Raw genomic sequence first — 12554 nt, forward strand, 5'->3', positions numbered from 1 at the left:
TGCCTTTTGACTAACTAATTCCATAAGCCTGTTGAAAGGCAGAGACAGCCAAGTGGTAGAAGGGTGAGACCCAAAGACTTTCAGGTATACAGTCTCCTCCTCAGAAGGGTTGATGGGCTTCCAGCTGCCTCTCTGCTTAAGAATTTCCATGATGTTTGCAAAGGAGACATCCTCAGAGGGCGACTGTGGTGACCCTTCTGACTCATCAAGGTCTGTATCAGAAGTGACTGACTCCTCTGGAGAGTCTAAATGATTCTTCTTGCAAATTCTCTTATGAGGGGCCTTCTCAGAAGGGTATTCAGGAGAGGTTTCAGAAGAGATGGGTTCACCCAGTGTGGTATCCTGAGGCCTAGGGTCTCCACATGTATGTGGACTGTGTGGTGCTGAGAAAGACACAGGTGCTTTAGTGGGAAGAATGACAGGACCCTGAGGAGACAGCACTCTCCTCCTCACCTCAAAAGCCCCCCACCCCTGATACAAGGAAAACCCAGCTCTGAAGAACCAGAAGGCATCCCCGGGACCAGGAGGGTAGGCTCTGAGGCCAATGTAGGAACCGAGCGCACCTGCGCCGAAGCTCCAAGAGGCAAATTTGGATTTGACAGCCATCCAGTCTGACTCTCCTCCCTGGTCCTGAACGAAGAGCATCGGCTCCTAGACTCTTCAAGTTCAGACAAAACTGAGGATGTTGGAGCAGATGTCGGGCCTCAAGATTCCAGGACAGGGCTTGGCATCGACGGTTCCACTACAATCGGTTCCAGGCATTCTTGCTCCAAAGTCCCAGGTCAGCTCCAAGGAGGAATTGATGTCAAAGGGTTAGTCTTCTGGTTGGAACTGAAAGGAGTTTGGCCAGTGCTGGTGTCCTTAAAAGTCTATGCACCACCCAATCCACATCATCATCTGAAAGACTCCTGGAGGACTGAGAGAAGGGAGCAAGAGATCTAGCTGTTTGCAGTATAGGGGACCTTAGAACCAACTGGCATAACTGGATCCACAATTCTGGGGACCTGCTCCATAGTTCAAACTCCATTGTTACAGCAGGTGCTGATGAAGGGGATTTTCCAGGCCAAGCAGTTTTTGGATCCGGAGATACCACTTTACTCAATTTTTTTGCTGGCTCCAATTGCCCCGAAGAGAGAGATCATCTTTTTCCAGATTTGTTTGATTTTGAGGATGGAGAGTTTACTGATTTTGAAGTGCCCAGACCTTCCTCCAGTGCTTCAGTGAAGGGGGACTTCAGTAAACCTCTTACTATCAATTTATTTTTTCTCGCAAGTAGTACTCTCGAGCTGAAAGAATGGCAGATGGAACATGACTCCTGTATATGCATTGCTACCAGGCAGTACACACAAGTGTGAGCATCTGTTACAGACATCTTTTGGCTACACTTTCGACATTTTTTGAAGCCAGAAGGCTTGGTTTCCTTATGTTCCTTAGACATATTCAAAAATCACAGTCAACCACAAAAAGGACCAGAATAACAACAACAACAAACTTGATAGTCTAGCTAGTCAAAAATTCAGATATCACTACAATAATATAATATATATATATATATATATATATATATATATATATATATATATATATAAATATTTTTTTTGTTTGTTTTTTTAACAACAGGAAAAAACAACGTTAACAATCAAGACAGAAGGGGGGGGTGGCAGTTCTCTAATTTAAATGAAGCTGCCTAGTGATAAGGGAAAGGGAAGAAATAAGGTAGCCCTCTAATTCAAATGGGCAGCAGCAGCCCTCTAACTTAAACGAGCTGGTGCTTTTAAAATGGAACAATAATTAACTAACAAACTTGTATATCAACAAAAAAAGCAGCAGGAAGCCCTCTAACTAAAAACGGGCTTGAAGGATAGAATTTAACCCAGGATAGGGAAGGAAACAAATGCCTAGTAGTAAAATGATGGCCAGAAGCAAAAAACACAACAATGAGCTTTCTAAAACTAACTGAAATGGTAATAAACACTAATTGCTAAGTTTACAATAAGAAAGAAGAAGAAAAATTTTTAATAATGAATAAAAAATTTTCCCACTTAGCCAGAGCCAATATGGAAGCACCCGATTTGTTTAGTGGCAAACGAGATCTGAGGATACTTACTAGAGCATGATGGCCACAAGCTAGTGGGAGACCTCGAGCTTTTGTATACGGCCAAGTTGGAACCGAGGATTGGTTCTGAACCCAGCCAGTGAAGAAAGAAGGCGAGATAGGACAACAACACATCAGTAATTTATTTAGGAAAACAAACAATCTCTAGTATGTTCTGTTCCCTGGCAGGTTATTTTTACAGTCTAAAGAAATTGTTGTTCCTGAACATACATTGTGAATAATTACCTTACTAATGTTGTTGAATCAATATTATTCCAGTCTGTTTCTGGTAAGTTTAAGTTCCGGGCTAATATTATTCTTCCCTCCTGTGTTTCATACAAGATATATATGAATTCCTCTAGGTTATCAGCACTTAACTTTGGTGGTTTATGCACTCCACCAGTTGATGTATTCCAGGGTTGTCTTTATTGTCACCATTACACAGTCTGTAGTATCGGTTTGTTCTCATTGAACATGTAATAATCACAGATCTCATAAGTATCTTTAATCCCTATAATAACACCTCCACCTGACTTTTTGTTAGGATGTCTGCTACAGTAAAAACATTTATATCCTGACAGAACTGGTTTCCAGTCATTGTTCTTTAACCATGTTTCACAAGCACTAACAACATCAATCTTGTGGGAATGTAGCAAATTTTCCAATAAAAAACTTTATTATTAATGTTCCTAGCATTAACAACCATCAGCGAGGCATCAAATGTTGCTATCTATGAACTGCTGAATTTTCAACCAGGCAAAAATCCTGCCTAGTGTTTGTCAAATGTTGCAAAATATTTGCTGCAAAAATTCTCTGCCCTTATCATGACAAATGCATGCCATCCTGTCTGAACACGTGTACCCAAAACTAGCCTTGAATGCTCTACACATTTCCTTTTCTTAGAAACGGGACATTTTTTCCACTCAAAAAATCTTTTCCTTCATGGTTACCTGCCTATCCTTTCTGTATGTGATTTGTGAAAAATATGTCCTAACACTAGTACAAGCTAGACTATCTAAGATGGCTGTAAGTTCCCTACCAGCAATCAGAGAGTCCTTGCGGATGACATCATTTGTACCGACATGAATAAAAACAGATCTGTACTTCCTTACATGAAGGCCTTCGACAGCTTTTCTCACATCTTCTATTTTTGAACCTGGCAAGCTTAACACTATTCAAGGTTCATTATTTTCTATACAAATATAAGTATTAGTTCCTCTAATAATTGAATCCCAATTGCAAGAATATATTTTCTGACCAGATCTGAAGTCTTCAACTTCTATTATAATAATATCACCTCTGTCAATTGTTACAAAAGAATGATCTTCATCACCATTAGTCTTATTAATCCCAGTATTTTCATTGCATATTAAATTTGCAAGCATGCAGTTCTCATCCAGCTGGCCTTGTACATCCACACTTGAGCCATGTAGCCAACATTTGTTGTTCTCTTCTTTTTTCTTTTTTTTTACAGTAATGTTCTTCAATCTTTCCATGTTAAATTTTGATTTCTTCCTTTTTACCTGCCCTTTGCCTGTTTTTTCTACCTTCTCTTTTAGAAAATTGATGCCTTTTACTGTAGACTGAAGGTTTTCTTATAGAAAAATATTATCACTCCCTGTAACGTGTCTGTTACATAACAAAGCAATATCTATTTTAGTATGTATTCTCATTACTTTGCAAACATTTATCAGTTTCTTTTTCTTCCTTGTTATTTGTTGTGAACAGCTTCTTTTCTTTATTTTTGTTTCCTTCTAAACACTCTGAATCCTCAGATTGCTGAATACTTGCATCCAGAATTCCAGAGTTGTCAGGGGCATCATCTTGTTTCATGGGGGCTGAATGATCTTTTCAGACAATAGACATCATTTCCTAATTCTGTTCTATTTGCTCTTTACCTAACATTATTTATCTCACCAGTCCAGTCATTAATATATGTAACAACAGTTCTGCTAGCCATGCCAATTATACAAGTGCAATCATTATCAAGTCTAGACTGATTTCTAATAATGGTAAGCAAATCATTCATCTTTTGACACGAGGAACACAGATCACCAGTGTTATCAATTGTTACCTTTAAATATCCCTAGCATTTATTACACTGTATGAGATATTTGTGCATTAGCAACTCATTAAGTGTATACTCATTTAAGGAATCCATATTCAGCTTCAAAAGAATAAAAAAAATAAAAGAAACAAATAATCAAAATCAGTAACCACAAAATTCAAAGAAAACTTAAATCAACTTCTATGAGAACAATCACGCAAGCAATATACAACTAAATACTAAAGTAAATACAGTAAAGTTGTTGTTCTAACTGTACACATTCTGAAAGTTCAGACAAAAGCTGTCATTCCTTTACATCGTGCAAAGTAGCTTCTTCTCACTCTCACTTGCAGTTGCACTTCTTTTTAACAGTAAAGATCAATAAATCACAAACCAAGATAGGATTGTTTTGATAAGCTCTGGATTCAGACTAATGTAACCTAGTTGGTAATAGTTGAAATAAACTAATATGCTTTGTCTTTCATTAGTTTCTCTATGTACTTCTGGTGGAGTATAATAAGTGTTAGTATCCTGTAGTTTTTCCGATATTATGAAATTCAGTATTTTGAGTTTTCAGTATTTTGAACTTTCAAGACTTTAGACTCAGTATTTTGAGCTTCAAGATTATGAGCTTTCAAGATTTAGAAGTGGACCTGTATATATATATATATATATATATATATATATATATATATATATATATATATGTGTGTGTGTGTGTGTGTGTGTGTGTGTGTGTGTGTGTCTAAGCAATGTGTATAATTATGAAATGCATGTTTGAGCAAGATTATTCATTATTAGGCTTAAGGCATTATTTTATAGTTACTCAAAGAAAGCTATAGAGTTCTAGTCAAAATTTTAAACTATGGAACTCAAACTGCAAGATTTCCTTTTTACTTTTAATACTTAGTAACGGCATAGTATTTGTGTAGATGGCAAACAGATATAATGGTTTGTGGTGATGCCTCACAGTGATTGGCTCCTCAATTCCGTTACTGTCCAGGGAGTTTTGGTACAAAATCTCCATGTCTTCTTTGGGTTTGCATACATTTTGCTGATGTCTCCATCTTTCACTCAAATCCCAAAGATGTGCCGATGTGCCAGCTAAGGAACTAATGAATCTCTAAACTGTCTATATATATATATATATATATATATATATATATATATATATATATATATATATATAAAATATATGTGTGTGTGTGTGTGTGTGTGTATGTGTGTGTTTGTGTTTGTGTGCGTGTGTCCTGATACAAACTATGTTTACAAACTAGTATCTTATCCAGGATTTTTTCTTTGCTTTATATCACTGAGGGCAGGAATAGACTCTGCTCCCCTGCCACCTTGAATAAGATAACTCAGTATCAGAAAATGAAAGCTCCATGCACTGTAAAGAATTATCATTTAGGCTGTCTGAACATGACTCACTTTCTATGATCTCATGAGTAGCTTTACTTTTTCCTGTGATCTTGACTGGAATTTCTTGACATACATGACTTGAATGTATAATAAGTTGCCTTTGTTTATTAGGAGTCTGATATGATATGTTGTACACATACCCAAGTAGTTTATTTTACAGAATCACCCTATACTCACAACTTGCCATTTGGTTAGTCTCCCCAGCTTCCTAATTTCTGCATTCTGAATATGAAAGAAAACCTGCTTTTCTTTGTACCTCTTTGTTAGTTGCTTTGTACTGGCTAAAAAAAGATTGTTGCCTATTTTAATTGCCCTGAATGTGGGAAGCTCGCTAATCTCAGCCTATCTACACCTGACTTTGCTTCCCTTCTCTACCCTACCCCAATTCCCACCCCTCTTATTCTACCATTATACTTCTCACATACATATTTCACCTGTGACCCTCATTCCCTTACCCTCCCCAAATAACTTTATAACTATTATATAAACTCCTGTTTCAATTTTCCTATTTCCCAACTTCCATCTAGCATTTATTATCATTTCCAACAACCGTTCTCCCTCCCATATGCTTTGCACTATATCCATTCATACTCAGACCCCTCACCAAAAGTGCCTATCTATTATTCTATATTTCAAGTTCTACTTTCCCCAAATAAACTCTCACTAATTTCTATCTTCTGTATCATCATATTCTACCCTTTAAAACCCCTCCATTTGTTGCATATCAGAAACAGAAGAGAAGATACCAGAACAGCCTATCTCTTTTCCGTCATAGAAAATACTTCCTTCCTACCTTCTACCCGCTTTCAGACTCCACCACCACCAAATATTGTAAAACCCTGCAACTTTTTACTTCCTTCTTGATTTGTACTTCCCCACTGTCTGCCATCATTAAAATACAAATCACTTTACATAATCATGCTGTTCTTCAGCTTATCCTCTATTCTTCTCCCCCTACTGAGCCTTCTCTCATCCCAGTATGACTCATTAATAGCTCCCACCATCTTTCCAACTCTGTCACAACCACATATCGATATTTACTTCAACACCCTCCAGACATCCACACAACAGGCCAACTTAATGCAATATGCAGATGACTCCACACTCATAAGCACTTTTGACAACATGGCACATCTCCAAAGAATTACTTGAGAAGCTTTAACAACCACTGAAATATGACTTTTCTTACTCACAATTCATGATCATCCCCCCAAAAAGCTATTTTATTTTTTACCCAAAACCTTCTCTCATTAGAAAAACAAATGTAAAATTCTCTCTCATAATACTACAACCATTGAAGTCACTTCTCATAGCAAATTATTAGAGATGATAATAGATTATAACTTATCAAGGTTATCAGAACTTCTCAGAGATTTCGGATGCATGGCTAGGCTTAAAAAGGCCCTTGTGGTCATTAACCTAGTAAACACCTATGAACCTATAACCTTAAATTAAAAAACTCACAATAACTAGTGATGCTTTACAGAGCCAAAAACGTTCTCACTAATACAAATAAAACTACACTTGCTGCTACGTACCTCCTCCCTTTACTACTTTATGGTGCTCCCATCCTTAATAACCTTCAGGCATCACAAAAATCAAAACTTGATTAATGCTGTAATAAAGTGGCTAAATTTGCAACAAATACCACTATCAGAACCCACTATAGCACTACACCTATAAAATTATCCCGCATTCATCTGCTTGCCCAGCACTAAATACCATTGTATGCAACTATGTTTTCAATCGGTTATTGTGATCGAAAGACTAAAGTTCACCTCTGTTCGCAAACCTATCAGATCTGCTGGGCATGGGTCTGTACTCATACCATGTTACTAAGGCCTGAAACTCCTTCTCTGTTTCCCTCCTTTTAAACCATTCTGAAAGACTTCCAAGTCAAAATCTGGCTCTGTTCTTGCTCAACCCCAGAATAAACTATATCCCTAAATATGAACAAGTACCTATTCATACCTTATATCTCCTTACTCTCTCTTCTTCACTCACTTCCTTACTTCAATCAGTTTCTCGCCCCTGACTCTCTTTCTCAATATGCCATAATCCTGTTTTTTGTTTCTCTCACTTCATATTGCAATTCCTATATGAATTATATTAACTTACCTTTATTTTTCTATAAACTGGATACATTTTCTCTAAATATTAAATCATTGTCATGTAATAAGTTCTATCTATTAACCAATATTTTCACATTATGTCTAATTTGGTATAATTATTTAAACTGTAGATGTGTTTGTATTATTTTTGAAGATTTTGAAATGTTTTGTAATACTTTGGAGCTTTTCTCCCTGGGACTCTGCTGAAAATGGACACCTACCCAGTCATACTTTCCAGCAATCAAATGTCAGTGTCAATAAATAATGATGTACTTGTTACATCATTGTAAAGTCTTATTCGTCACTCCTGGGACAGGTCATATTCTGGCCACTGAATCACAGCAGCCACCAAAAAAAAAATCAAAGCTGAGAAATTGCATTACTGAACTTGACATTTGTTCTATGAAATAATTATACCTTTCAGGCAGTGACAGGTCAGTGAGTTCACACTAGCTTTCCTATTTCTGTAGTTAGAATACACAGCAGATCACAGTTATGTATAGTAAAACTCATAAGCATGTAGATTCCACCTGCTGTTTATCTAATTCAGGTAATTTCTTTAATAATGTGGGACCTTAAGGTGAAGGAACAGAACTATTTTATAACCACTTTACAAAATAAGTTATATAAAAGTTCTTTTTTCACTGTTAATGTTAGTATTTCTATCTGACAGATGGTTTTCATGTGTTCTAATGTTGAGGTATACCATGGTATCCATTTGACTGACACTAGTTGACCAAATGGGCAATTCATGAATATATTTCTAATTTGCCTTATTAAAGTTTTGTGACTTTGGAGTTAATGGGGAGCAAAGGGTGAAACCTACTGCATGGGACTTATGAGAAACTTGGTAAAACATTTTTCACAGATTGCCCTCATGGTCAGTTGGGGTCACAAAAAACAAGCCTCACAAAAATGCTGTATCATAATGAAATATTACCATCAAATGAATCCCTTGATTTGTCTGGAAATATACAATGGCTTAATTAACTATCATGATAAAAATGACTTAAAAAATTAAATATACATAAACAATTTGAATGTTTTGTTGCTATCAGACAGTGAACAGATTATTGTATAAAATAATTGAACAATAACCTTTTCTTTTGTCATGTCCAGTAATCCAACTGAGTATCTTTCACAGTTCAGGTAAGTACGTATGGTATATAGTGCTTTGTGAAACTGCCGTTCAATGTCGGTAAGCTCTTCAAACACTTTGTTTGCAGACAGTAACAGCATCTGTTGTAAATAAGAGAGTATTTTAGTTTTTGACATGTACCCTGTACAATAAATAATGCAGTATACAGATTTTATCAGAATTTTTTAATATCTGTAGCTTGTTGTTGAGAGATGGATCTCATATTTTCATTTGCTTGTCCACGGCAGCATTCTGTAGATCTCACCTTGACATTTTAGTTCACAGAAAAGTAATGCTGTTCCCATCAGCCTTATATCAGTCATGTTTTAACTGCTTTAGGTATTTTAGGCTTATGTCACTAAGGACTGACACGATGTACATTGTTTAACTAAATCTTATATATGAAGTTACCTTTCACATGCATATGACTAATACATTTTGTATATATTTTAATATCAATATGAATTGCTTATAATGATATCAGACAATTAGCCCAGTGGCATATAACATATTATTCAAAATGATTATGCTGACATTAATAAAGGCATGGAAAACAATGATTTGTATCAACTGTATGAAAATTATAAAATGAGGCTTTGAAATACTATTGTTTCATTGTCATAATATTGTATTTCACAGTTGTGTTATACAACATAAAAGAGAAAAAATGATGGATAATGAGATAAATACAGACAAAGACTGAGACATATATCAGGGTGGTACAGAGAGAAACATGCCTACAGAGTGAGACATATATCAGGGTGGTACAGAGAGAAACACGCCTACAGAGTGAGACATATATCAGGGTGGTACAGAGAGAAACACGTCTACAGAGTGAGACATATATCAGGGTGGTACAGAGAGAAACATGCCTACAGAGTGAGACATATATCAGGGTGGTACAGAGAGAAACACGCCTACAGAGTGAGACATATATCAGGGTGGTACAGAGAGAAACACGTCTACAGAGTGAGACATATATCAGGGTGGTACAGAGAGAAACACGCGTACAGAGTGAGACATATATCAGGGTGGTACAGAGAGAAACACGCCTACAGAGTGAGACATATATCAGGGTGGTACAGAGAGAAACACGCCTACAGAGTGAGACATATATCAGGGTGGTACACAGAGAAACACGCCTACAGAGTGAGACATATATCAGGGTGGTACAGAGAGAAACGCCTACAGAGTGAGACATATATCAGGGTGGTACAGAGAGAAACACGCCTACAGAGTGAGACATATATCAGGGTGGCACAGAGAGAAACATGCCTACAGAGTGAGACATATATCAGGGTGGTACAGAGAGAAACGCCTACAGAGTGAGACATATATCAGGGTGGTACAGAGAGAAACACGCCTACAGAGTGAGACATATATCAGGGTGGTACAGAGAGAAATGCCTACAGATTGAGACATATATCAGGGTGGTACAGAGAGAGAAACATGCCTACAGAGTGAGACATATATCAGGGTGGTACAGAGAGAAACGCCTACAGAGTGAGACATATATCAGGGTGGTACAGAGAGAAACGCCTACAGAGTGAGACATATATCAGGGTGGTACAGAGAGAAACACGCCTACAGAGTGAGACATATATCAGGGTGGTAGAGAGAGAAACGCCTACAGAGTGAGACATATATCAGGGTGGTACAGAGAGAAACGCCTACAGAGTGAGACATATATCAGGGTGGTACAGAGAGAAACACGCCTGCAGAGTGAGACATATATCAGGGTGGTACACAGAGAAACACGCCTACAGAGTAAGACATATATCAGGGTGGTACAGAGAGAAACACGCCTACAGAGTGAGACATATATCAGGGTGGTACAGAGAGAAACGCCTACAGAGTGAGACATATATCAGGGTGGTACAGAAACACACCTACAGAGTGAGACATATATCAGGGTGGTACAGAGAGAAACACGCCTACAGAGTGAGACATATATCAGGGCGGTACACAGAGAAACACACCTACAGAGTAAGACATATATCAGGGTGGTACAGAGAGAAACGCCTACAGAGTGAGACATATATCAGGGTGGTACAGAGAGAAACACGCCTGCAGACTGAGACATATATCAGGGTGGTACACAGAGAAACACGCCTACAGAGTAAGACATATATCAGGGTGGTACAGAGAGAAACACACCTACAGAGTGAGACATATATCAGGGCGGTACACAGAGAAACACGCCTACAGAGTGAGACATATATCAGGGTGGTACAGAGAGAAACATGCCTACAGAGTGAGACATATATACTTGTAGAGTATCTCCTTATTTAATTTTATTATTATTATTTTTCTGCTCCACACAGGAGCTTGCCCAATGGCTCCTTTACCTGCCCCTATATGGCCCATTCATTCTGGAGGGACAGGAGGTGGACATTCTCAGGCTACACTAGAGCCTCACATTCCATTTGTTCCTTCCCAGGAATACCAATTGGGCCTACTTTTCTTGCTGAGAATTAAGTGGTAGTAGTGGCCCACCTTGCTGTTCATAGGGAGCAGCCTACCCTCCCCCTTAGATATCACTCCTTTTCCCCCTTATTCCCCTTAACGAGTCTTCTGAGCTTTCCCCTCACTTTATGAGCACAAATGCACTCAAGCAGTGAGGGTTCAGTAGGCTTGAACTCCACAGAGTAACACCTAACCACTTCCCAACACCTCCAGGATGGGCAAGCCAGCAGAAGCTGCTCACTCCCTTCCTCCCCATTGAGCTTCTACAGGAAGCTGAGTCACTCACTGAACATGGACCATAGTCACGGCTTTATCCCTATAAATCATGAAGCTGGCTTTACCTCCCTAATGTATTAATCTTCAGATTATCACAAAACAGTAAGTATCTAGTAAAGTTAATTCATTTGAATTGCCAAGACCCACAATGCTGATTCCAGGAATGGGGAGACTGAGTGACCAAAAATCTAGACTTAAATATACTAAGCCTGAGATGGTCACTTCTCTGAACATTCCCTTTTCTCTGAAGTATGATGATCTCTGAGATGGTAAATATAACTTTAATGGGGGTACATAGGATTGCTCTGGCAAAAAGAAAAAAAAAACAGGTTTAAAGGAGAAAAGTGATGTTTGATATTCTTCATTTTCTTATATATTTTTTTTTGAGAATACAGGACTCAACATTCTGAGTATCAACATTTCAGTAAGGAGCCACATAGTTACTGCTAACTGCAATATGCAAACAAGAAGAGGAAGTTCATAGCATTCTTTTCAATGCCTCTGCTGCAATAAAAAATAAAATAAAAAACAAGCTACCAAACTTTCTGCCATTTGTTTTCATGGGGACTTTAGCTCCTCATCCTCTAATGTGGGTTTTTACTTCTGCACCCCCTTACTTAAATTCAGCAACTTTATGGTTGCACAACCACAACCAAAGTGAAACACACAGTTTTGCTATAACTGACAGCATTTGAAATGACGGTGGCATTGCACAATTACAGAAACATTCAACAGATCATGCAGCAAAGTCTGCACTTGACCAGACCAGTGCTTAATCAACTGAGCTGCAACTCCGGAGAGATTAATGACAGGCAGGGTTAGTTCTACTGAAAAATGTTGACCTGTGTTACTGTATGTATTATGAATATCCATTCCATGTCAGGAAACGTCCTCTGTTGGCAATTTTTCCATTGTGTCCTCCCTGCATATACAGATGACCACATACTTATTAGGACAGTTGAAGCTATTGCTTCAGAGGAAGATGAGGATGGGAATACC

The 12554-nt window shown here is 37.9% G+C and overlaps 1 protein-coding gene across 1 annotated transcript in view; it reads right to left on the minus strand.

Annotated features, from left to right (window-relative positions):
• PDE6C (phosphodiesterase 6C) overlaps positions 1-12554 on the minus strand; it is a 537951-nt gene that overhangs the window by 354570 nt on the left and 170827 nt on the right. The window contains exon 4 of the mRNA XM_044055635.1: positions 8774-8914. Within this exon, the coding sequence (XP_043911570.1) occupies positions 8774-8914 (141 nt within the window). The remainder of the gene's footprint in view (positions 1-8773; positions 8915-12554) is intronic.

Source organism: Protopterus annectens, chromosome 14.part0 (genome assembly GCF_019279795.1).
Source record: "Protopterus annectens isolate FY-2018-M chromosome 14.part0, PAN1.0, whole genome shotgun sequence".
In the NCBI taxonomy this organism is placed as follows: Eukaryota; Metazoa; Chordata; order Ceratodontiformes; family Protopteridae; genus Protopterus; species Protopterus annectens.